Genomic DNA, 26,875 nt, shown 5'->3' with positions numbered 1-26,875 from the left:
TGTTAAATGACTCCATGAAGCTATGTCACATGACATCTGCTATATTCACATCTCTTGTTTAGGCATGTTTAACAGTAACACTTTCTGGGAACAGCTGGTTTTGCAGTTACTCAGTGGTTTTTGCATAACCATCACTTTTCTGGAAAGTGTAGGCTATATTACCAGTAAAATTTGCTGCAAAAAGAAAAAGAAGAAGAAAAAAAGAAATAGCCTAATAGGCTAAATAAAAGCTAGCCTATATTCTATAATTTCCAGTGATATTTTGGAGCATTCTAAGAATTTAATTCTTTTTTTCCCCCATATATTTTTAATATAAAATATTTTTTTGCTGCTTAAATAAAGGTAGCTTTACTGTCTGCTGCACTGTTTTTTTTTATTTTGGCGCTCGATCTTAGCGCCCTCTAGTGGCCGTTTCCGTGAACTACATCATCCATCGCTCCTCCTACCTACAGATGGCGGCTCTCGACAAACACAACAGACATTTCATCATGGTTATGGAGTGTATCAAATAGACTTCCACAAGGGCTGGTACGCAACGCATACAATTTATTTTGTAAGGTTTTACATACATTTTATTCTTTTTAAGAACTGAACTGCCGTGTACGGTCAGCATCACTCTCGGTGTTTGACAGCTAGTACGGTGTGGTTTACTAGTGTACTTACAAAATGTATATTGTATACATAACAATTTGTTAGAATTGAACAACTAGACGCTCTTTTATGAAGTTAGTGTTTTATCAGACAATTGTTTTCGTTTGCCTGTGTGTTCACGCTTCGTGCTGGAGCATAATGGTAAGTAAGCGTCTTCCAACTTACGGTTGCATTTTTGTGAAATTGTTTGTTTATGGTTTTTTCATAAAACATCAAACACTTCGGTTAAAACAACCTAGGTCGAAGACTTGAACTGACGCCGAACTGTTGCCAGTACTTTCGTTTCTCAAGATTCATTTGACTAGCATACTAGCTGTTCTGTTCCCGCCCATTCACGTTTCAAAGTACAAATAGAGAAAGTCAACACAAATGAGAGAGATGCTTTTTTCCCCCAGTACCAGCGGCTAAAGTTTCCTCATTTGCCTTTCTGTTTGCAGACACACGCCCACCTGATAGAAAACTGGAAGCATGTAGCACAGGTCTGTTAAATGTAATCTCTTTCATCTGTTACTGCAGAGATGCTGTACTATGCACTGTGTGGTGTAATGGCAGGCATAGACTTAACAAAACATGATTTGGCTGTCTAAACAAATTATAGTTTTTGCATGCACGCATGTAAGTTCACTTGTTTTAACACTTGATGCTTCTTACTTTGCACAGATCACTCAGAAGACTTTTAAAGACACCTGTCTGTTTTTCATCAGTATAAAATGTCAAGTTTCCTCAAGAAGCACATTACCTCTATGGGTGAGACGTAGATCACGAGTGTGGTATATATTGTACAGGGATGCTTGGTGTGTTGGGCCGCTGTTGATCTGCGTTGTTGGTCTGCTTGTGGGCTTACTGCTATGGTGGCTACAATGGTAATGTTCAATGGATTGGCTTGCAGACTTTGTCCACTATGTTGACATAACCCTGGAATACACTACATGATTATTTGAACTGATTTTAAAGTGACCCTCTATGCTATTTTAAAGGTTCCTAATTTTTTTTTGGAGGTCTCCTACAATAGAGGAGACGTGCATCCAACCTCAATTTTCTCATGATATACATTCGCAGCATCACGTCTTATCTCACAGTGTCTGAAATGGTTCACTCAAGGATACAGTCTCTCTAAACCTAGTCTCGCATAGCCACCCCAGAAATCTGCAGACCTTTTACATTTACAAACGGTTATATGACACACTACATGCACCAGGCATCATACACTTTCAGACTTTGTAATAGAAAAACTGGGTATCATACACTGAACAAAGGGCAATCACACACTGTCAGACATTCAAGTTGTTCTGAACGCAACAAATTTGCACAGAAACGTGTGACAAATGAAAACAAAATATGTTCTTTAATTGGCTCAAAATATCAAACATTTTTGACATCATTCGACTGGATGGAATCTTATTCTGAATAAGCTTAAAGTTTGATTCTGTGCCCATCATACACTTCATGATTTTCTGCCATTTTTCAACTCTGACTACCCAAAATCGACACAGACTTTGACTTTCTGCATCTATCGCCGACTCCAGACTGCAAAATCAGGACATAAATTTGTAGAAAAAGTTGTGTAGTGTATTCCAGCCAACTGTCATGATGTTAACGCTCTTTAATATTTGCCTGTCTGATTTGTGCCAGCTAACAATCTTAAGGCTCTGACATTTAATACAGGTTTGTGAGGTGATTCATCTTCCATGTTGATATGTTTTTGATTTTGATTTTGTCTGGATTTCTGACAGTGTTTTTTTTTTTTTTTTTTTTTATAGTAAAAGAAATTATTCCACTTGGTATACCACGATGCAACAGTTTAGATGCCACGTCTCATCCTGTGTCAGGTGGTCCACGTCTTGAACCTTCTGAGAAGACTCCAAAACTCCAAGACTCAAAATGCATCCCACCCACCAAAAACCCTGAGCTGGAGCAGAGGGACAAGTCCACTTCAGCTGCACTCAAAGCCTCCAACAAGCGAACAGTACAGGATGGTATAATGAATTGCACAGTTGTTCTGAAAAAACTACAACCAAACCATGGCAACAGTAAGAATGGCTCTCTTAATCCCACGGTTAAAAAGGATAATCTGCGAAGGAACAGAGAAAGAGAACTTTCTTTTGCTCTCAGTAAAGAGCTGAATGAAAACTTGAGGGTAAATGCAACTATTCATTTCTTCTTAATGTATTTTTAAGTTATCTATATTTCTAACAGTGTTTTTTATGCAGGGATTCGGATTCCCAAACATTTGTCAGCTGAACACTTTTGACTTAATTGGATCCTTTGACAAATTTGAAAGGTTTTATTCTACACAATCGCAAGCTATAGCTAATGAAATATTTTAGAGATGAGCATAAATCATAATAATAAGTAAAAGAAAATCACTGCAAAAAGATTTGCCTTGACTTAATTTTTTTTATTAATTTCCATCACTTTTACATCCTGGAAAATCAAATAATTAATAATAAAAAAAAAAATATTAAATTAATAAATAAACAATTGAAGTACCTCTGTAGAATTTAAGTTAATATTTCAATAATTTAACAACACATTTGCATGTTCATGGTTCTCTGCACTTTTGAATACTCTTGAAATATATTTGAGGGGGAATTCAGGGCTCTCATGCTCATGTAAAACGTGGAAATATTATTGAATTTTAAAATAGGGTTTTCCAAGATGTAAAAGTGATGGAAATGAATAAATCTTAAAAGTCATGGCAATTTTTTTGTAGTGAATTTTTATTGTATTTATGATCAGATCTAAAATATTTAATTGGCTATTTATCTTACTATTATGTAGAATATAACTTGTCCAATTTGTGAGCAATGGTTATTTTTTTAGTGAATCGGTCAAAATGGTTCTCAAATCAATCTGAATGATTCATTAGTGCATCCGTCATAAATCAGAATGATTCTTTTTATTTTAAAATGTCTTTTCTAGTCATCAACAATTGACTGGAAAGGCCAATATACTGGAAATGAATTTGTCAAAAAAAAAAATGGATTTCGTTATTGTAGTCATAATTGTTATAGCTTGTCTGCTTACTGGATTCTAACTTCATGACCATTAATGCTCTGATGTTTTGTGTTCAGGTTGGAGGAAGTTTGTTTCAGTCAGCTGTGAAGGATCGGAGACATACTCTTCCTCAGCCATCTCACCACAGGCGTAATCCTGAGAGCCATAATTCCTGCTCATTCCAGCAGAAACCCAAACCCTCCGTTCACCATCCTGATCAGAAAAAAGATAGATTGGAGAAAAGAGACCACAAAACCTCCCATTGTAGCAACATGTCCTTACAGAAGGTACAGTTCATGAAGATAGCCACAGATGCTGAAATGGCATTATATAAAACTATACTGATACTGTTTTCCCTTGTTTGGTTGTGTTACAGGAATTAAGCACCTCTCAACAGAAGACTAGTCCAGGTAAGGATTATTACCCTTTGTTATATTACTGATACTACCCAGCTGTTTATTTGATAACTTTTCAAACTAAACCGGTTCACTTCCTATGTCAATTACCCCATTTTGCCAACAGAGGGCAGGCTGTCCTTAACTGCAAAGAGAAAAAGAGAGGGTAGTACAGACAGTGAGAAGGAAATTAAACGGCCATGTGTTGATTTCCAACCCACCCCCAGCTCTTCCATTTTAACCTCACCTTTAAAGTTTGTCAGACGTGCTTTTGTGAAGTCCAGCAATGACTCAGTGATAACTATAAACGAGAAACGGTCTCCTACAAAGCTGCCTTCCGCATCAAACACCAACAACAAACCAAGACCTTCGTCCTCCATCCCCAAGCAGCTTTTTAAACCATGTAAGGACTCAAACACGGGAAGTGACAAACTTCACTCATTTCAACTCACCAAGTCACTCACAACTGCTGAGCCTAAAGATGTTATGCCTAAAAATCACAAAACTCCACCCAGCCAACCACATTTGCGCAAAGTCTCTCCAAAGTCAAGCACAACGTATGATAACATCGAGACCCTCTTTACTCCAGACTATTGCGTATCATTGCCTAAAACTCATAACAAAAAAACAAATGGTGAGAGAGAAATGTGTACTGTCCCCACACACACAAGCCCCTCATCCAGCCGTGAGGAGGGTGTTCAAATTCGCTCATCCCCCCATCAGACTGATCTAAGATCACCCAGCTTTGCGGAGCAAGCCAGTTCATGTAAGATAGAACCGGATGAAAGAACACAGTTGAAAGTGGAGCAGTCACGCAGCCCCAAGGCTATCATGCCTGGCCCAGCTGCGTCGGTGAAAGTAGAAGGATCAAGAGAACAGAAGTGCTGCCCCCAGTGGAAAGATCCCTTAGATATTGAGCTGGGAGACGACTCGGGCGATGAGTTAAGAGAACCCTGTGCTATCAGCCTGAGCAGCAGTAGCAGTAGTCATGAAGATGAGCAGCTGCCATCCCTGCGGGAGATCCTGGATTGGAGTGTCCGTGTGCCGGTAACTCCCGAAAAAGATGCTTTCTCAGAGCCCAACACACCGGTCCATAAAGCAGCTGTAAGTCTAAGAATATTCAGAAAAACACATAATGACCTCATGTGCCATTAATCAATCTTTGACATGGCTGATCTTCTAAAAAAACAACAACAAATTTTCTTTTTTCTCCCTCCATCTGTATTAGCCTGAGGCAGTGAAAACCAAAGCCGTTAGTTATATAAATACACTGGAGCAGATGCTGCAAGAGAAGGAACAATATCAGAGGTTGGTTTGAAAACCTGATTTGTTTGTTTTTCCCCCAACTTAATTCCCAGTGTGTCTTATTTTGTGCTTGGCAGCCCTTGGATTGCTGTAGTGCTTTGAATTTCAATGATTGAGAGGTCAAACTATCAATGTTAATGCCAGTGGTGTTTACTAAGGCAAGCATTGCTATTAAAAGGATAGTTCACCTAAAAATGTGAAATGTGTCATTTACTCGCTTTCATGTCGTTCCAAACCCAAAGACTTTCTTTCATCCTTAAAACACAAATTAAGATATTTCTAGTCAAAACCTTATATCTCTCTATTGAAAGTCCATTCCACCAAACATAAAGACAAAGTTCATAAAGACATCATAAAAGAAATCCATATGAATCGAGCAGTTTAATACAAATCTTCAGAAGAGACATGGCCACTTTATATGATGAACAGATTTAATTTAGACCTTTATTCACACATAAACATTGATCAGCACACTTGGGTCCTGTTTATACCTGGTATTAAGATTTGTTTTGATTGGATCACAAGTAGACGAGGGAGACACATACCCGTTTACACCTGGTGTTTTAATCCATCTCTTTTGTCCATGTTCGACCACTTCCATCCTGATTTCTTTGAGGGGAGGGTCTATGGGTGGGCTAAGACAAAACTTAGATCTTCAGCTGACAAAGTTTAAATCCTGTCTGGCTGGCGCGCTTCTCATAATGTTTACGCATTAGGTCAGTAGGCGGTCTTTTGTGGTTGTTCGACCGTACTTGACCATATGAGGGTTTACACTACGAAAGCAATCCGGTCAAATGCGTTTTCGACTATCTCTGGAAGTGGTCGAAAGTGGACAAGCTCAAAATGTTTCAGACCCCGTTTACACATGTATTTAGCATCGCCCACTTGTGATCCGATTGACAAAAACGCTTCTTAATACCAGGTGTAAACAGGCCAGGGCCTTACATGGAGCACATCAAATATGGTAAACTGAAGCTCAAACCTACTTGCATGATACTCGAGAACAAACCTTATCAAGTAAGCATGTTTATCAAATTTGAGGTGCTCTACATGAATGTGTGTTTGTTTAAACAACGTGGATTTCTTAACTTTTGTTGCAACTTTTTGAAGTGTCAGTTTTTGTGGAGTTGATTTTTAATGGAGGGACTAAAATCTCAGGTTTCGTTAAAAATATTTAAATTTGTGTTCTGAAGATGAATTAAGTCTCATGGGTTGGAACGACATGAGGGTGAGTAAATGATGACAGAATTTTCATTTTTGACTGAACTATCTTTACATGTCTTTACATTGCTAGTATTTAGAATTAGGGACTTTTCAAAACTCATAAGTATTAAACTGGCATAACTCTGGACTACGGACATGAATTATACCTCAAATCAATAATGCAGTCATCTAACTTATGATTTTTGCCTGGTAGACAATAAGACCACAGAAAAATCTCATTAGTTTACATTATAGGAGATACTCAAATCTTATCTAGGGACCATACTATCATAGAGACTTAGGTGGGTTCTTTTGACTTTGAACAATTTAAGCAGCTGCCCAGGCAATATTAGAACCAATCCTAGAAACACCAGTAATGTGCTGAAAACTCCAACCAAAACACCAGTCACAACATTTGTTTTCTTCTGAAAATGTAAATGTATAGTCCTAATTCACTTATTCTTCCAAGTACTCTTGCTGTATTGATGTTAGGCATTCTGGCTGACAGTAACACTTTGGGTGTGTAAAATCGACAGATGTTGTTCATTCATACCGTCAGTCTCACAGACCTGTGATTATGCTATGACAGAATTTGTCAAGACGAAGCACGCTGCATTTAGCCTATAGTCTCACCCTAATAAATGTCTAATTACTTGACTCATTTTTTTATTTTTTTTATTTTAATACACAGGTCAAAAGAGTTGGAGAGACAGTTACTTGAGTCATGTGAAGAGGATCTGCTGAATTTGTATGAGGATGAGAACAGTGAAAATAAAGAGGAAGACATCTCACTTGAGCAAAGGTATTTTGTTAATGGCTGGCTGGCTTCATTCACACCATTTGTTTTTCAAATCCAGTGTTAATGACTCAAAACCACAAAAAAAAGGCTTTTATAATTCAATCCTGGCTACTCAATGTATTCAATGTAGGCTACTGAGTCGCTGTCCTCAGTGCCCAGAAAAGCGCTGAAACGGAGATGAAGGGGAACCCGTTTTTATTTATTTTTTGGCTTATTTTAACTGGCCCATCCAGTTTTCTGGAGGCCCACCTACAATCAAAATCCTGGCGCCGCTAGTGCTTCGCCATTCCACATTGGAATTCAACCAAGCCATGTAATAATGTTTAATAACTTTCAAACGGTAGAGCCTGTTCCTTTATAACATAGCCAAAGGTCGGTGTATTTTTGCTTTATACATTTTAGGCTTATTCTCAAATTCAGATTGTGTTAGGGGGGCGGGATTATTAGGCAATTTTAATCGGACAATTTGACCGGAGAGATTTAATTTTGTCGGACATTTCATTTTTTTTTTTCGGCCAATGTCCGGCAATTACCGGACAACGGAAACCCTGATATATATATATATATATATATATATATATATATATATATATATATATATGTATATGTATGTATGTATGTATGTATGTGTGTGTGTAAATGTGTGCATGAATATAGTTTGAATATGTATGCTGCTTAGTGTTATGTAGAATATTGTCAGCTTCTTGGATATTTATCATTAATCTGTGAATAAATTTTGTTTAATTTTTAGGGAATTTTTGCAAAAGTTCTCGGTCGCCTCATGTGCCATCAGGGACATCCACCCAGGAGAGGAAGTATTCATACCTGCTAAGTTTGGTCGACTCTTCAACCACCAGACGCTGGACCTGAGGAAGATTAGCGTGACTCCGCACAACAGATCACAACAAATCCTCCTTCAGTAAGACTGGCAACAATTTGACACTGTACCCGAACACAAGTCATGTCCAGTTTTCTCTTGCTTGTATGATACCATTTAAAAAGTTGTTAAAAATATCCAAATGTGCTATTTTTTGAAATACAGATAACAAATTGATTTATTCCTTCTGTTGAAATCTGTAATTTGCCATTGTTACTAATCAGACACCATAAACTCAATATCAGTTTGTCGGGGGTTCACTTCTCAAAGAATGAGTATTTGTTATTATTAATATTTGTGTGAAAAGGAAATAAAATGAAAGAGGGGCTTAAGATCTGCTTGCTATATGAATGTTTTGATTCTTTTTCTATAGGGCCCGTACTGAACATGTGCTGTCTCTGATCAGTGCTGGCTTGTTGAGGAAAGCCTATTTTTCTTTCCCTTGTCAGCCTGAGGTTACATGCTGGCTTTTCCAGGTAAAATCATCCTCTTTCCTCATATTTTCTGTCTTACAAAACACTGTATGCTTAGTCAGTAACATCTGGAAGTATGTATAGTGGCCCAAAAAAAACTTAAACTACACTTAAAAATGCTACTTTATATTTTGTACTTTTTGGGGACACTATGTTTTGTCTCATGCATAATGTTTTTGACCTGTTTTTGATCTGTTGATCTTTTTTTTTTAATAAGCTGTAGGTAATATATTTATTTTCAGCTTTCATTTTGTATTGTTATATGAATTTATTGCGGTTTTAGGGCACGTTGTTCCCATGATATACATCTGACTTGAGTTATACAATGTGCCTTGTTTAATGCCTGCTTCTATTCTCTCATGGAAAACCTGCATAACCTTAGGACATTTACATTTAAACCTGTCAAAACGTATACATTACAGTCAGGTTACTTTCCTGAGAGCTTATGCTTGTAGCACTCCAACATGCATACAAATTTGCAGATTCAACTCGTATCTTACAAAAGATACAAAATCAGTTCAATTAATTCTATCTAATTGGTCACACTTTAGATTAGGGTCCAATTCTCACTATTAACTAACTAACTTTTGGTATTGGGTGGATTAAGGGATATAGAATATGATCATGCAGAATAAGGCATTAATATGTGCTTTATAAGTACTAATAAACAGCCAATATCCTAGTAATATGCATGCTAATAAGCAATTAGATAAAAGTGAGAATTGGACCCTAAACTAAAGTGTTATCATATAATTTTCATAATTATTAAAAACAGGCACTTTAACAGGCAATTATCTGCCAGAAATTTATGTACAGCTAATAACAATATTGTTTTTTTCAGATGATGTCAGTTCATCCAAACCCCGTCATATCTTCACTGATCCTGCAGTCCCTGCAAACCATCGCTCTGTCTGCTGCTCAACACATCGGTACGCTCAAAATACCTCATAATGGCCAACTGTGCTGTACCTGTAGTAGTTCTAAAGAAGTAAAATTGACTGTTGTGTTGTAGTTGAACACCACAACCAAAGTTTCAAAGTGTGGGAACCCTCTATACGGGACATCACTCTGGTTTTCCTGAACATGGGGGCGTCGTTCATCAGTCTTTTCCCTCTGGATGCCCTCCAACCCCCTTTTAATGAGGGAGACCTTTTGTGAGTTTTTTTTTTTATTATACCTTTCTATTTGCAGCATTATAACTTTTGTAGTACTATTATATATTGGTCTTTCAAATATTTGATATAAGTCATGATTAGCAAAAGCGTCATAATAATGCTAAGTCTGCATTTTTAATGCATTTGTATGTTTTGGCAGAGAGGCCTTTCAGCCGGAAGACACCAGCCAAGACAGAGTGATATCTGACATGAAAGACAGTGCCACTTTACCAATGCATAATTTAGAGAGTATTCTCAAGGCAAGCTGAATATTTGAAGAAATGTTTTATCATCGGTTTGTTTAATGCTAAAATAGCTTTAAATGTAATTGTAAGTCATGACAAAATGTAAGTCATTGTCAATATTGTTTGTGCCTGTATTTTTATTTTATCTGTTCAGTACCTCTCTTTGTGTACTGCGCTGTGTCCGAGAGCGTACACTGACGAGGAGCTGCTGTTGCTTCTGGCGGTGGTGTGTAGAATTGGACTGGAGACTCATTTTCAGCTGCTACCTACTGGAAACTTCAGCCTCCTGCTTCAGAATCTGCTCAAAAACATCACAAACTGGGATGTACAGGTCAGAAAGAGTGTTAGATATTCACCATAGTTATCCCAAAAATAAACATTTTGTCATCATTTACTCTCCCTCATGCCATTACAAGCAATTTTCATTTTGGAGTCTGAAATGCAGTCAATATATAATGAATAAAAGTCCGTTCATACTTATTTTGTGTTCCGAATATTAAAAGTTAAAACAGAACATGATGAGATTTTTAAAAGTGACAAATTAATTTTCTCACATTTCGCTTTCTCTCTTTTTTTAAATGTGTAGATATCTAAAGCTTGCCAGATTCTCACTGATTTGTCAGAAGATCATCACAACCTCAGGAGACTCGTTTATCTTCTGCCAGATAGCACTCGTGGAAAGTGAGTGAAAACCTGTAATGCAAAATGAATATTTACTTTTTAATGTAGAACATTGAGATAATTAGGCGAATCAGCGTTTACTGTAAGAGCTTTCTGTAATTATTCATCTACCGTTTCATCAACAGGCAATTAAAACGGCACCTAAGTGTCTCTATCATCTCAAAGCTTTTGAATCACACCTGCACTTACAAACTCTCAGGCACAGAGTTTATGGTGAGAATAATCCATAGAATATTAGCAGCTTTTCAATGTTCAGACAATTTAGCTCTATAGACCCAAACACCCAAATGGTCTATATATGCTTTATGATTTGTGATGGGTGGAATTATGCAGATGTATAATTTACCAACTACACTTGGCAGGCCAGGCTTTTGTCAAACCTCTTTCATTTTTGAAGTAATGAGATTGTAGAAGTAATGAGATTGACTCATCTTTGTTTCTGACCATGTATTTTTCCAGCTATCTGAGCTGAAACCTTTCCTACCTCAAATGCGTCCCTCATCCCTGCTGAAAGTCCTCAGGTCTGCAAGGAGAGCAGAGGATTGTGATGCCACTCTAGACCAACAAGTGAGCAGACAGTCATCTAAAGGCTGAGAGCTATTGGATCATTACTTTTTTAATATCCAAGAGTGATATAGTGGAACCACTTAGTTTAATAAGCTGATTAATGATCTTCTTTCATACAGGCATATTACCTCTGCTACAGCCTTTTGACTTTGACAAATGAAGCCTCCAATTTTGAGTTTTTACCCTCAACCCAGAGAGTAAGTGTCCAATTTCTGTTGTTATACCATTTTATAGTAAGGGAGCCAATCTGCACAATTTGATTCAATTTCAGGGAGATAAAATCCAATTCCAAAACAGTTCTCTATGTATCTTAATTTTCATTGTTGTGCCGCTTTCATGTTGGGTTCTAAATATACTTTTCCATCCATCAGAATTATTAATAATTTTTTGTGGATCGATCCAGAAGAATCGTGATGCGTCTGTGAATAGATCCCCCCCCCCCCCAACCTTATTTTACAGTGCACTCATAAAGGAGTAGTGTTAATGAATCAGTCACAGAAAGACCCTGTCAGTGGACACAGCCCTACTCTGTCTTCTGGTACCACTCTCACCCTCAGGGACCAATTATGAATATAACTTATTTTACTCTCTAAAGAGAAAGGAGTTGTTTGAATTGAAGTGAGGGATGATTTTAATGACTAGAATGGTGATGTTTGGAGGGAGGGCTCAGTATGCATGAGTGTATTTATTGCCTTTCTTTCCAGGTCTCTCTCTTTTGTAAGCATTTCTCATTACATCTTGAATAAGATCGGTCTCAATTATTAATTTTCAGACTTTTGACAATATTCAATACAGTATGTCAAAATATTTGCATGTTTTCTCTGAAATGGCTTAACTAGATGAAAAATAAATCAGAGGAACCAACATTTCAAAAGCAATTGTTGCTAATTAGAGATAAATGGGTTGTACTTTTTTTTACAGTACGTACACTACAGTGTACTTGTGTTAAAGAACAGAACATGGTGATTAAAATCCTGTTCTTTAAATGTTTAAAAACAGTAATACAGTCAAAATAATGACTATTAAATAAAAATGTATAAATAATAATTTATTAAATAATATCAAGGTTGTATTTCACACATGAAGACAAGGAATAATTATGTATTATAATTTTCATTTATAAATGGACTAACATTATTAAATGAGAGACAATGTATAGTTAGATGGTCATTATGGTGAAATAAACCTGACAGGGTGAGCAGAACTTGTTTGATCTTGTATCATCCTTAATGGGCTCACTGTCCATGATCTTATTACACAACTGCTTACTAAATAATGCAGTATATTGATTTCATTTGAAACTGTTTGATTTTGTAAAATGAGATGGAGTGCTACGGGAGACATGGAACTGAAAGTGTAGGAAAGTGGTTGTCAGTGTTATTACACAAATGTCATTATAAAAAAATATTTGACTACAGAATGTCAAGAGTTGAATATTTAGGAGCCTTGTAATAGCCAGCAATATTATCACCACATAAAGAGTTTTGACTCAAACTTACTAATTCCTAATGGTGTTTTTTTTTCTTCTGAAGATTGAATCCAAGTGCAAAAGCTTAATGCATCAGGGTTCTAATTTATTCTCTCAATATTGTTTAAATATTCATCTGACTGTGCCTTAGTCTGGGTCTTGTCTGTTTTCTTAACTGGACTAACTTTAGCCCTCTTTCACTGCCAGAATGATCTGCGGAGTCTTTCTTCCCAGCTGGAGAAGCACATTAAATGTGACATAAGGGAGAGCGAGAAAATGCTGTACAGAAGCAAGGTGAAGAACAGCTTTATTCTGTTCTCTGAGAATCCCTCATTTTGCTGATATCAAAGGGATTCAAATTTTTATTGGCCGTGTTTTTCTTTTCTTTTCTTCTGTAGGTGAAAGACTTTGTGGCAAGAATATACACAAAGTGGCAGGTGCTTCTCAGACGAACAAGACCTCAAGAGGTAATGTGAAAGAATACAGGCAACTGATGCAGATGAAAGCTGTTATTACTTTTAGCTGCCTGTGAAGGCAACATTTTGCTCACATGTGTTTTCATAATTCAAGCAGCAGGAGACTTCAGCTAAAATGTCAGACTGGAAGAATTAGTTACATTGAAGATTGAAGATTTGAAGTCCTGTTATTGACTCACCCTTATGTTTTTCCTAAACCTAATCACTATATTTTTTTCTATAACACAAAAGGAGATTTTGTTTAAAGAATATCCTGGTCGCTCTTCAAGCTTGAGAAAAAAACCATAAAATGATCATAAAAGTGGTCCATATGACTTTTGTTCTATTTTCTTACAATATGATGGCTTTGTGTGAGGAACAGAATTAGCTGAAAATCTGTGTTCAATAAATCAGTTGATCACAAACCAAGTTATTTATGAGTTGAATCTGGTTGATGCTGGAGCTAATGTCAAGATATTCAGTGAAAATCATACAAAGCTATTGTATGACTTTGAAAGACTTGGTACATACATGCAGAATGTGTTTTTGAATTCCACTGCTTTGCTTTTTGTTTGTTTTTCTATATAAACGTGCTAGACAGATATGTTTGACTGTTGTGATGGTGTCTTTTACAGCATCCTGTTCATGACACTGCATCTTAAAAATGTAGCATTCAAGTTAAAAAGTAGCTTTTAAAAACGTCTCTCTAAACCTTGCATCTCGCTTTTTAAACACTTTCTGTATGAATGGCCACTAAGAGTATAGTTTTCATATGCACTACTTTTATTATACTGTTAATTGAATGGGAAAAAAAAGAAGGCAGAATGTTCTACCAATTTTTTCCTTTCGTGTTGCATGAAAGAAAGTAAGTCATGCAGGTTTGGCACGACAGTTGAGGGTGAGTAAATAATGACTGCATTTTCATTTTTGTGTGAATTATCTCTTCATTTGGCCTCTTGTGTAATTCACAGGGAAAGCTGTATGATTATTGGAAGCCCCCACCAGAGGATGAGGTGCCCAGCAGTCCTCAGGGCCAGTCCTGCATCAAAGCACAAGACACTTCAGTGGGTACAGAAGAAACTCTGACCGCGGAGTGGAGCAGTACAGAGTCAGACGAAGATGCTGAGAGCAAAAAGGAAGATGAGTGTGAGGAGAAGATAGAACAAGGCAATGAAAATTGTGTGGAGGACATCAGTGATGTAGAGGAGGAAAGTGAAGAGCCAAAGCAACAGCTGATGGAGCTAGGTGATGATGCAAAGTTGGAAGAAATATCGGATGAAAAGCTGTTTGAAAGTCACGAAGACTTAGAGAATGAGGATGACGATGACGATGATCTCATGAACCGAGAGGAGGAGCTTCTTAAAGATGAAGAGCCTCATGAAGAAGACAGAAAGCACATACCTGTAGAAGGAAACACTGAGGCATTAGAGGAGCTTGAGGACTTGTTAGAGAAAGATAAGGAGCTGTTAGAGATCAAAGGGGGAATGGAGAAAGGGATTTGAGAGGGGATGTATTTGGATTCTGAGAGGTCTTGAGAAACAATAGTTGAAACATTCTCAGGTCATATTAGAATTTTACACCACACCTTTGTTGCCCTCCATTCATATGCACATTATTTAAGGATCTTTACATTAATTAATAGTTATAGTCTTTCAGTGACACATGTGATGCTTGTAGTTGTTTACATCTTGTTAATAATATATATATTCTGAGTATATTGTTTTTACAAGGTTCATCTCTTTTAAGAAATAAGGTCTATTATTAAATGTTTGGCCCTGGTTTCTCTGAAAACGAGACCTTACATTTTTTTATGTACATATATTTCATTTGTTGAAACGTAACATCTATTAGGTTTATGTGCACACTGCTAGTTTTCAGGATCTGCTCTTTATGCTGCTGTATAATCTCTTCCGTTCATTTGTTTAGCCAAAAACCTGGGGTATTTCAGTATATTTATCCAGACAATATAACAGCAAAATCAAGGGCTTAAATCTTTGTCAACTTCTTCTGTAGGTTTCCGGATGTTTAAGCATCCCATTAGGTATAGTGGATATAGTGTATTTTTATTAATACTTTGTTTTTGTTGGCAATCCAGTCTTCCTCAAAAAGAAAAAAATCACAGTGATGTTTTTCATAAGGATTAATTTTTTTAAAAAAGGCTGTATTTCTTAAAAAGATAGAAAATCCTTTGGTTATTTTTTATGAAAATAAATACTTGTTCTGATAAAAAAAAAAAGAAAAAAAAGAGGGTCTGTGTTTCCATTCACACCCAAGACCAGCCTGGTCTTACAAGTGTTTTCATCATAGTCTTGTATTGTTCATCTCTTCCAAATGATGGTGTTCACGGAGCAACACGTATGATTTAAAAAAAGAAGGCATGCTTCTTTCATGGATATTCACAATTGTGTGTTTTGTGGTGAGCATCAGTCTATCATGTTCTTTGATCTGTTTTGCAGGAACATATTGTACACAGTGAACAGACTGCATGTTTTAACAGTCCTCTTTGTTTATTATAATAATTGTGAAAGCGTGCTTTGTACAATAGATAGCGAAGGAATGCGGTAGCCCAAATGTTTTTTCCCCAATATGTTTGTTGCTCGAGCGTCTTGTGAGATGGTGTCGCAGGAGGGCGTACAGTAGCTATACCTGTGACGAGTGACGAGTCTCGCGCGCGGGCACGCTCAGCACAGAGACTATCACAGCTGAGTTCATTCTGCGCCTCTGCTCTTTCTTACGTTACTCGGCTTTACAGTAACTACTAGCCGACTTTCCTGCGTTTTTGGACGGTTTGTGACGAAAGGCATTTAAGTAAGTAGACCACTTTGATACTATACACTTTTTCTTTTTGTGATATTTGTTGTCGATAATGCACGTCTGTACCTTAATGGTGAGCTTCGCACGAAAGTGAAGTTCTTTCCGACAGATCAGTATAAAGTCTCTTACATGTTGTTGAGTGAAGACAACATCATATAGACGACACGAAAAAGCTGAAATTTATAATTTCACACAGACGAAATACCAATGTATATGGCAAGCCGCCTTAACATTTGCTTCTTAAAAAGAATTGTTTTACTAGTGCTTAATTTTTAGGAAGAAATCCAATTGCACCCTTTTCTGTTTTAGGCTATATTAAATTAGTCTCTAATGCTTATTTTTTTTAATACCAATCACTAATCCCAGTAGTGACAAGTAACTATTTTCTATTTTTTGTAACTATTCAAATATTTACTAGTATTATAGTCTTCCTAATACTACTTGAACAGGCACTAATAACTATTAGACAATACTGGGTATTCAAATTGTTATAAATATTTTATTCTTGCTAGTTAGGTTTTTGATTGAACTACCAGTCTGACTAGTCATTTCATATAACTCAACTCAAACTTTAAAGCATTTTCAACACCACAATGTGGAAACCAAAGTGCTGTACAGAAGAAAAAAAAAGAAAAAAACTTAGAACCAATAAAACATATACCACACAACAACAAACAGCAAATTCCTAAACATTTTCAAATGCCAATGAAAAATGAAGTTTTAGGCACTCTGAAATACACTAATAATAAGTAAAACAATTAACTGGTGAGATTAAAATGTTACTGTAACAGTCACGATGCATACTGATTTCTCATAAATAAAGTTCTAATACACTAGAAACTATTGGGATATATATATATATATATATATATTGGTAACTATAAGAAATAAGTAATGGTAAAACTAAAATATGTATCTCCACCGAATTTGCTATTTGTTACCAGTAAAAATGTAATGCTCACTTGTAAGTATTGGTAAGTGACTAGTGGTAAAGTATAGAGCTAGCAAATGTTTGCAAGTATACGTACTACAAGAGAAAGCAGAATAGGAAAAAGCTACACTTGGAAAACGTACTAGTAGGAAGTGAATAGTTACACTAGTAACATAAAAATAGATTTATGTATCGCTTTTAGTGATAAATAGTTTATTTCTGGGAATACATGTGAGAATAGCTTGCCATACAATGTAAAAAATGTCTGACAAAGAGCAGTTCATTAAAAGTTAACCATTAAACTGTGTTAAAGGGCATATGACTGAGAGATAGGCTACTTCAGGCTACTGGTACGTGATGTGAAAGCATGCCAGAAAGATGTGGACATGTCTGCGTTTATTCAGATTAATGCATTAAGTATTACTCACCTGAATTTCCTGGGCAGTTTTTATGGCACAAACACCTTTAACTGTCCAATTTAAATGGCATCTGGGAGAAGAAAGTCTTTTAGCGACACACCAGTAGCAGAATGTACTTGTCAAGAATATAACCAAATTGAAATATCTAATAATTGCTTCATAAATATAAAAACACATAATTGACACAATTCAGAAAGTCTTTAGCGTTTAATGCCGATCTTATGCTGTCTTACATATTACGATTTTAAATAACAAAATACATGCTCTCTCAAGGCATCAACAAAGTTTAAAGCTGCATCATTTTACACCGATGCAAAGCAGCATCAGAGATCACTGATACTATAGGGGCTGATGTGGGTCAAAGCTGCATTTTTACTATGACATTTATGTAGTATTGTTTCTGAATCTGAGGCAGATACAGAGCTGCTCAGATCAGCTATAACTCAGCTGTGCAAAGAAGCCTTTAGAGACGGATTTGTTGCATACTGCCATATGATTTTTCTTCTCTATTAACTGCTTTTTATAGTTCAACAGAATGTCTTTTTTATTCTCAACTGAAAAAGAGACAGTCCCTCATGTGATTCAGCATCCGGTCAATGACCCAGTGTACAATCGGGCACTATCATTGCTTATCCTCATGGTCTTATGCATGCAAGAATAACATTTTTGTAAAAGACGGCTTTCATAATCATGCAATTCTCATTCATAAGCCAAACATTGATTTAGTTATAATATCTTAGTTAGGCTAGCTTCATTGGTCTGCCATCCTCTACGAAAAGTTTATTTATTTATTTACTTTCTTCGTTCATTGCCTTGTGCTAGAATATTGATGGATCATGTTTCAGTGAGATGAACTAGATGGTGGATGTGCTGTTGAATTTCTGTGGAAGATTATTAGGCAGATTTGTAGACACTCAAAAGGCCTTCAGCTGGTCTGCTGTTTTAGGCTGCTAAGGGTCTGTAAATTAAGAAATGCAGTGTTTAAATGTCAAAATTTTGGTTATGCATTCACTCACAAAGACCCTGCAGGTTATTAACGCATGGAATATAGCATGTCGTCGTCATTCGATTACATTCATGAAATCATGATATGAAGTTAGTGTGCTTGTCGGTGCTGCTCTCTTTTTAGAGGGACTCGGATGTAAATGTGCTCAAAGTGATTGACAGCTGTTTAAAGATGCATGAATCTTTAAGTCTCATGCAGTCACTATTGAGATGAGCTGCTTGCAGAAACAGAGCTATCGTTTTCTCTCTGCAGCTGCTCAATTCTTTTCACTTGATTCGGTCCATCCTACAGCCTGATACCATGCACCCTGTTGTACAACTCAACACTTTATTTTTAAATTAACTTGCAGCTGATTTTATATTGTTTCAAACTGGCTTTGGCCCATCTCTGCTGCTCTGTAGCAGAATAAGAAATAGCATTGTGTGTTTGACTGATCTCTTTCTGTCTGATGTGACCACACAGCATAAGACCACTGTGCTGAGCTGTGGGCTACAGTGGACGCCAATTAATATGCTTTCATTTGCTTTATTATGGCGTTAGTGCTAAGAGATTTTCCTCTGGGAAGATCTTGCTCCTTGTGTGCCTGACCTATTCTATCTTTCTTTCTTCATAGTTCTCATTCTCTCTAGGACATCTGAATTGGCAGAATAATAATACTGCTGATGGTTGTGCAGTTATAATCCTGTAATGGATTTCATTCATAAACCTCTTACACTTGAACTGGATTCTAGTTTTGGACCAAAGTATTTTTCAATCCACACTGTTCTCTGAGCATTTCAGCAGAAAAGTTATTTGATTCCTGAAACATTAAGTGATATTTAATACCACATTCTGTTATATCTGCTAATGCTTTGTTGACATAAATCAGCCCCTAGAGGAATTTTTCCACAGACCTTTCAAAGCATATTTTTGTGATGAAAAATCATTTCTTTATTAAAATCAATAATTTGTGATTATTATTTTTCCAAAGCGAGTTGAGCAAGCTATGGATATGGCCTAAAAAATAAACTTTTTAATGAATTTATAAATTATATTACAACATTTAAACTATTTACATTTATTTAAATGTTACTTCAGCACCAACTCAGCATATTAGAATGATTTCTGTAGTGACATTGAAGACTGGAGTAATGATGCTGAAAATTCAGCTTTGCCATCAGGAATAAATTATGCTGATGCGATGAACTTCTCTGGCACAGTGCTGCTGATTCCTGTGCTATAGCAGGTGTGAATTCAAGCACATCTGTGCAGTTATGTTTGAGAGAGTTTTGTTTTGTGTGTTTCATTTAAACAGAGAGGAAAGGAGTGAAATAGTTTTGAATGAACAAGAATACTGAGGCCTAGAAAGCCTCTGGGAATGTTCTCTCTGAAGTGGAGATAGAGGGAAAAGAAAACAGTGCTCATCTGGTGCGTAAGCTTGTTTAATGGAATGAGGGAGAGAGAGTGTGTTTATCTGAGAGAGGGGGAGAAGTCTGGAGTGTTTACAGAAGAGAGGGATTGAGTGTGTTAGAGTAGTGGGCGAAGGGAGGTGAACAGTTGGATGCTCAGGCCACTGTCCTTCTAAATCACATCAGACTGAGTGTGTGTTTGTGTGTCTGTGACACAATGACTATTCCTTTTTAAGTAACAACCATGTCCTTACAGGTCAGTGACAACCTAATGAACCAACAGTAGGAAGGATAGTTAACAGTGCCAATATGGAGAAAAATGTTTTAGAACTAAAGAGGTTAATAGTAGTTTTGATAGATGTGTTTATTAAATTGATGTTCGGACATTAGATCCAGTGATCCATAACTCAAGTGGTATTAGTGGCTTTCAAAAAGTAGTTTTATTCTATTCTAAGTTGAGCAACATTTAGTACTACTCACGTCATCTCAATGACCCCTATTACTGGGTGCTTACGGCACTTCATAATTTACTGACGTTAACTTGGATCATTCCTCGTTTAAAAACAAAATAAAATGGTAATGGTCAGATATGATGGCCTGAATCCTGACTGAAAATGTTCATAAATAACTTTTTTTTTGCAAGAAGGAGCACAATTGAGCAGACGCAACTTTTTCTAGTATTTTAAAGGGGTGGTTGAATATGATTTCACTTTTCTAACTTTAGTTAGTGTGTAATGTTGCTGTTTGAGCATAAAGGACATCTGCAAAGTTACAAAGCTCAAAGCAAAGGGAGATATTTTCTTTTGAAGAAATTGCTTTTTAAGGACTACAACAAACTACACAACAGTCTCTCCATCTTTCTGACTTCGGTTTGAACATAAAAGGCTAAAAGTGTTTGAAATGTTCAGTGCATGTCTGTGTGAGGTAAAAGGACACAAGCTCTTGAAGCTCCGCCCTCTGTGCTGGGAGCAGCAGCTCATTTGCAGACACAAAAACGGTGCGTTTTTGCTCACCCTCAAAAAGGGACAACTTTAACATGCTGTATAAAAATATCTGTGGGGTATTTTGAGCTAAAACTTCACATACACACTCTGGGGACATCAAAGACTTATTTTACATCTTGTGAAAAGGGCATTGTACCACCCCTTTAAACATAAATGGAAGATTTAAAATGGGTATGTAATTTGACAATTCATTTGGATTTAGTTGAGGTTTCTTAATGAGAGGCTTAATAACTGCCAGGTTGAAGGGTCTTGGGACATTACCTAGAGATAAAAACGTATTAATAAAATTGAGAAGAGGCTCTTCTGCTGTAGGTAACAACTCTTTCAGTAATTTAGTCAGTATTTAACATACAAATGTTGTTGGTTTAGATGCAATGATAAGTTTGAAAATGAAAAGCACTGTAATTGTTCTTAAGGGGCAATAATGAGGCTGAATCATAAAATGCTGCTAAAGATTGTACAATTGTTTTTCTGATGCATGCTTTAGATTTTCTCATTGAAGAAATTCACAAAGTCATTATTACCAAAGTCCCTTTAAGACAAGTCATTTCACTCGGTGGCCATCTTTGAAACGCCTCTCGGGCATGCAAGTGCAGCTCCCATCTCTTTGAATGGGGAAACATCAAATTCTCCAAAACTGTTCCACAAGCTGGATTTGAAATAATTTGAAATAAATTTTGTTTATACACGCTCGAATCATGACAGAAAACAAAATGTTTAAGGCTGGATTAAGCTAATGCTCATGCACAGTGGAAGCTCGTGTCTGACTGTTTCTATAGGAACCGGAGCTTCTAACGGCAGCTGCAGTGACACGATGACTTTACCAATCGGCGATTGGCTCTTATTTAGAAGGCGGGACTTATTCCGCCATATTAAGCGTAAAACTTTTCCCGATTCAAAACAATGCGAGTGGCTAATCTTGTGTTATTCTATAGTCTTTGTTATTACTAAACTAAACTGTGTTGGAATATTCATGTAGTTAGCTCCACATACACAGTTTAGTGCAGTATTCTCATGAACTCTGAACATGAAAACTCTAGAGCATTTCCAGACTAAGCCACTCTGCTTTTGATGCAAGGTGAGAGAAGTCAGAGATGAGCTCTGGTTGAGTTTGTGATATTTGGATAAAGTCATGGCTCTTTTGGATTAGGACTCACACTATTCAGTTGTCATACTTTAATCACAGGCTTATTATTCTACACAGTCACCTCAGACTGAGCTCAGGATTAAAGGCCTGAAAGGTCGGTGTCATTGGACGCGGTGATGCATCCAATAAAGCCTTTGATCTTCGTTTGACGTGTCTCTGGGTGTCCATGTGCTTTGTGCATGTGCCACTCAGGCTTTTTTATATTTGAAAAGAAGAGTTCATTTCTATTAAGGTAACCATTTAGTGCCACAGGGTGCACTGGTTTCCTTTTAACATGCCCACGTTCCTTTGTTCCATGCAAACATGAGAATCTTGATAGTAAGTTGTCCTTTGGCGATATGGGCAGGGAACCACAGTTGAATTGTGTTATTTGAGAAACCTGATTTAACTACAGCGTCAGTGCACACGCTTCACCCGATCACCTGTCAGCTTAACTATGACATCAGTACTGACTAGACATTTTAACCATCTTGTTTTTTTCTTGTTTTGCAGAGTGAACCGCTTGAGGGAAGGACAGCTGTTCTACTTTTTAGATAAGAGTAAAACAACAGCATTTGTGCACACCTGAGGAAAGGGTCTTCAGAGACGGCGTGAGTGACTTCCTGCTCCCTTCTAAGGGGGTGGGCGGTGGTCTTGTGGTACTGACCCCTCCTGGTCAGACTGAAGATGATGACCCATAGTGCATGGCTGCTGTTCCTGCTGTTGCTGTGTATTGTGTCCACTCTATGGGGTTACCCCTTCAGACCCCCGCTAGACCTGGATGTGACCCCCAGAACTACGGTCTTCTCCAACGGTATGATACAAATGGTGTTTTCTATTTTTTTAAAAATGCTTAGCGGGAAACTGCGCGTTGCATTTATAGTCTGAATATGCATTGAATTTGGTCTTCTAATATCACTGTCTTAGTGCATTAGTACTTTTATATTAGTAAAATGACTGGCAGGCAATGGAGGAAAGCCTTGTTTTAGCCCTCCAGGTGGGTGTTCCTATACGTCTGTCATGTCATGTGAAAACTATTAGTTAAATATGACAATCATTCATTACCATGGTAAATATCAAAGTGTAGTCATTTATGTGTCCATTAGAATCACTGTAACATGGTACCACTGTGGCACTACAATACTTTTCAGCACAGTTAATTTTCAAGTAAATAAAATGGGTGCTTAGGCAGATGCAGTGAATCAGCTGTGTGGTTACATGAGGGGGAGTGGGTTCAGGGACTGTTTACAACTATGCACTTAATCATTCAGATGTAAGCAAGAGCTCTATCACAGCCGTTTAGATGACTCGCTGCTTGCCAGCTTGAATTTTGTATCTCTCTTCGCTGTTGAACAATAAAACCGCTTTCTCTCACATCTGTGAAGCAGAAATGCAGGAGAGAAGGCACAAAACATCGAGAGAGCAGCAGGTTCACTCTCCAAGCCTCGTCCTACCTTTTCCTGCCAGGTCAGTGACCTAGAGGAGGAGCGTTGCAGCAGATTTTCAGTGCAGAAGACGATTACAAATAGTGTTGGAGGATTATATTTGCATTAAGTCACAAACTACGTTAAACATGTGGAAAGCAACATATTATTTACTATTTATAACCAATTCTCACCTTCAGGTGATTGAAACTCTCTTCCAGTACAATAATGCTGTGCTTTGTTGAAGTTGAGTTATGTGTTGTGAACAAGTTAGTTGCTTAAAAAATCTCTTGAGTTCAAAGCATACTTGCTTCCAAACTAATCAATTATGCATTCATAATCAGTTGCTCATTGATGCTACACTGTTATTTTAGTATCATTGAGATACTATAGGTTTTAATAATATTTTTAATTCGTTTTTATTTTTCCTATTTTCATTTTAAAGTTTTAGTAGTTTTGTTGTGTTTCAGACATTATTTTTTCTTTGTATTTTATAAAAAAATCTATTTAGTTTATATACATTTTTATCGGTTTTACTTCTTTTAGTACATCGACTAAATGAAAATGAGCAATGTTGCTTTGAAAACCTGCTTGAAAAAAAACGTGTTTTTATATATTTTTTTCAAAAATGTTTTTTAAAGGTTTTTGTTTTAGTTAACTATAATTTAACCCTGATTTGTACTTTTGTGCCGTTATGGTGTGTAGCCCCGCCCACAGTGAAATTTAATTGGTCCAAAATCTTACTGTATATAACTGTCTATATAACTGTATAAAAACAGCTAAAGTTTTGATTGGTTGCAGTTGTCTTGCGTCAAGCAGTGTGCAACTTCAGCGTGTACACATTTATTATATTTTTATTGAAATACAATTTTAGGGTACCGGTACCTATAAACATGACCCATTACTTTGCGTGGTGAGAAGCAGCTGAGAGGGAAGTGCACTAAGAAAAAAGCAGGTTGGAGTGGCTGGAGCCTCGCAGGACCATAATCCATCCCTGTATACATCAGTCTGACAGATCTTTTCATCAAAGTACTTAGCAGCTTCTACTGCATTTACAGAAACCAATGGGCTCATCTCTCCTCATCATTTCATCAAGCCTCCCTGTGCAAGCATGAGCTCAGATTATCACTGTGAGTGGAAAATGAGATATCAATTAATCTGAGTTCATATCAAACCCCTGCTCAGCAACAGGCAAGAGATGAAAGTGTGTAAGAAGGAATACATTAAACTTTAGCGTTCTTGGATCACTTGGTTCTCTAAAGCCAGGGACACACTTAACGACTGAATTTGATACTTACGACTGATCATGCCCAGACGCGCTGAGTCAGAGACAGTTGAGTTAAGTCGGTGTTCACAGTCGATTTTTAAAATCTGCTCCAGTCATTGGAAAAAGTCTGTAAGTGTGTTCAGTTCAGACTTAGAATGTTTCAGCTGGTCGTTAAATGTGTCCCCGGCATAAGTGAGATAAGACATGACCAAAGAAAAAAAAAAAACTTTTAAAACTCTGCATAAAGCGGGTCAAATTGACCCGGAAGGCTATGTTTTAAAAAATATTTTATCTATAAAATAATTTATTTCAGATTTCGTGTATTCCTCAAAAAACTTGTTTCTGACACATATGAAAAAATGTCATTTGGTCATAGGATGGAAAGAAATTCAATTTGTGTATCACTACCCCAAGACTGTGTAAATTAGGTCAAAATTACCTCTATTCATTCATTTCTTAGTCTTTTTTTGATGCGTTTTTGTCAAAAATAGTTGCCTGTTGTGAGATATATATTTCCTAAAATATTTTTTTCAATCGAAATCTCAATATTCTCTTCGTCAAATATTTGTATATAATGACCATTAAAGTGTATAATTGGTATATAAAAGTTTCATACATAGCCGTGTGTCTCAATCATAGCAATCTGTGCTCTCTTTCTTCTAACATGTAATAATGTAATGTTTTTATTTAGGAATTACATTAATGGACATTTTTAATAAAGTTTATCTTGGGAAAATATAAGAATTTTTATCAAATAACAAATTGAAAGATTTGCTATGACTGTTGTTGTATTTATTTATTGTTTTGTTTTTGTTTGTAAAGATAATATTGTTAAATTATTGTATACTATTCATTTTCAAGTATTATTATCTTTATGATTATTTTAAATTTTATTACTTTTGAGTTTACAATGAAATATACTGTTTATGGTAATATGGTATAAATAAATCTTTTTTTGGTAAGCACTATGTCTGTCATTATTGCAAATTAAACCCTTCATGTTGATGCAAGATCATTAAATTTAACATACAAACATTTAATTTGGACTGTATGTCTCAGGAACCCCAAAGCAGATACAGAGTCAGTATCCTGCACCTCTAAAAACCAATCATTACTTCTCTGAGGCTGCTTAATCATTAATGAGTTCAGAGAGCTCTGTACTTTAGTTTATACCTAGTAACCCTCAGAGACATGAGAGAGAGAGAGAGATAGTGACAGGCTACCTGAGGGAGGACAGTGTAAATTATATTTACACCGTATGTATTGTAGCCTACTCCTCAAAGACACACTGAGCACACTCATTATGCTTCTGTCAAATATCAAAGCTCACACTGCTGTGAAACTGCATGATATGACTGGTTGAAACATGACGGTGAACGCCGTGTTCCTAGCTGGTTCTCGGGAGACCTTCATTTGTTTATTTAGCAAATACACACGTCTCTCTCTCACAACACATGCTCAAGGCCTCTGGGACGACAGTCTGAATCATGTTGTGGATGTCATATTGATTTGTTAATTAGTTAACCTTTACAGTTCAGGAGACAGAGGGAGGTGTGTGTGTGTGTGTGTGTGTGTGTGTGTGTGTGTGTGCAGAGCGCAGACTGGATGGGAGTGTCTTAAGTAAATGTACTACTGTAATGTCAGTTGTTAAGGTCTGATGTTATTCATTGCATATTCACCACATGGCTTGCTGCATGTTGACATCCCCTTCTAACTGACAGGTTCGGTTAGGCCCTTAATTCCAGTGAGGACAGATTTTAATGTTACAGTTTACAGTGATATTCTAGAGAATTTTTGAGCTTCCAACTTTGTGGCCAGAGTTTGGTGAGGGCCTGTTTCTCTTTTCATTATAACAAGATCTACTGGAAAAGAAGAGTGATTTTAGAGTGGATCAACCCTCTATTAATACTGATGGTTGATCAGAACGTTCAGAAGAACAGCATTAATGAATACTTGCTGAATAAAAGTTTGTTTTTTTTGTTGTTTTTTTAATCTTACTGACCAAACACTAGTGTATATCGTGAGTTTCTTGTTAGCAATGTTGTGTATTGCAGTGGTTAACAAATAAAATATGCTACAGTCAGATGGCGTTTCTTATAGTGGGTGAGTCATTTTGGTTGGCTGCTGCCTCACCTTACCTATCACAATGGTTGGATTATACTTCATCCAGAGAACAAGAAATGCTAATATTGTTCTCTGTTGCTTCATTGTTACACCACAGTGGAT

The 26,875-nt window shown here is 36.7% G+C and overlaps 2 protein-coding genes across 5 annotated transcripts in view; both read left to right on the top strand.

The window, feature by feature from the left end:
* Positions 1 to 429: 429 nt before the first annotated feature.
* On the top strand, positions 430 to 15,456 carry slf2 (SMC5-SMC6 complex localization factor 2). 4 transcript variants are annotated; one of them, XM_084092395.1, is made up of 22 exons: positions 430 to 528; positions 1,089 to 1,130; positions 1,312 to 1,398; positions 2,412 to 2,788; positions 3,726 to 3,935; positions 4,025 to 4,058; positions 4,171 to 5,147; positions 5,272 to 5,351; positions 7,243 to 7,353; positions 8,102 to 8,269; positions 8,601 to 8,703; positions 9,542 to 9,629; positions 9,713 to 9,854; positions 10,015 to 10,114; positions 10,254 to 10,430; positions 10,686 to 10,780; positions 10,906 to 10,993; positions 11,240 to 11,347; positions 11,467 to 11,544; positions 13,023 to 13,109; positions 13,214 to 13,282; positions 14,242 to 15,456. In XM_084092395.1, exons 3-22 carry the CDS (start codon positions 1,362 to 1,364, stop codon positions 14,770 to 14,772), a joined length of 3,660 nt encoding a protein of 1,219 aa, XP_083948521.1. In that variant the 5' UTR covers positions 430 to 528; positions 1,089 to 1,130; positions 1,312 to 1,361; the 3' UTR covers positions 14,773 to 15,456. The 4 variants fall into 4 exon arrangements, with proteins under 4 accessions (XP_083948521.1, XP_083948522.1, XP_083948523.1 ...); XM_084092396.1 differs by having other exon boundaries at positions 439 to 792; XM_084092397.1 differs by lacking the exon at positions 1,312 to 1,398 and having other exon boundaries at positions 443 to 528.
* A 462-nt stretch (positions 15,457 to 15,918) lies between these two features.
* The window catches only part of sema4ga (sema domain, immunoglobulin domain (Ig), transmembrane domain (TM) and short cytoplasmic domain, (semaphorin) 4Ga), a 30,648-nt gene continuing 19,691 nt past the window's right edge, over positions 15,919 to 26,875 (top strand). Inside the window, exons 1-2 of the mRNA XM_084092400.1 lie at positions 15,919 to 16,078; positions 22,472 to 22,772. Coding sequence (XP_083948526.1) covers positions 22,646 to 22,772 — 127 coding nt within the window. The 5' untranslated portion in view covers positions 15,919 to 16,078; positions 22,472 to 22,645. The remainder of the gene's footprint in view (positions 16,079 to 22,471; positions 22,773 to 26,875) is intronic.

Source organism: Abramis brama (genome assembly GCF_963993115.1).
Source record: "Abramis brama genome assembly, chromosome: 19".
NCBI lineage: Eukaryota > Metazoa > Chordata > Actinopteri > Cypriniformes > Leuciscidae > Abramis > Abramis brama.
The sequence above is the reverse complement of the archived record's forward strand: the minus strand, read 5'-3'. Positions and strand labels throughout refer to the sequence as shown.

Coding starts and splice junctions, on each gene's coding strand:
- slf2 (XM_084092395.1), top strand. CDS start 1,362: ATGTCAAGTTTCCTCAAGAAGCACATTACCTCTATGG. Junction 11,545..13,022: donor TTTTACCCTCAACCCAGAGA/GTAAGTGTCCAA, acceptor TTTCACTGCCAG/AATGATCTGCGGAGTCTTTC. Junction 13,110..13,213: donor AAATGCTGTACAGAAGCAAG/GTGAAGAACAGC, acceptor TTTCTTCTGTAG/GTGAAAGACTTTGTGGCAAG.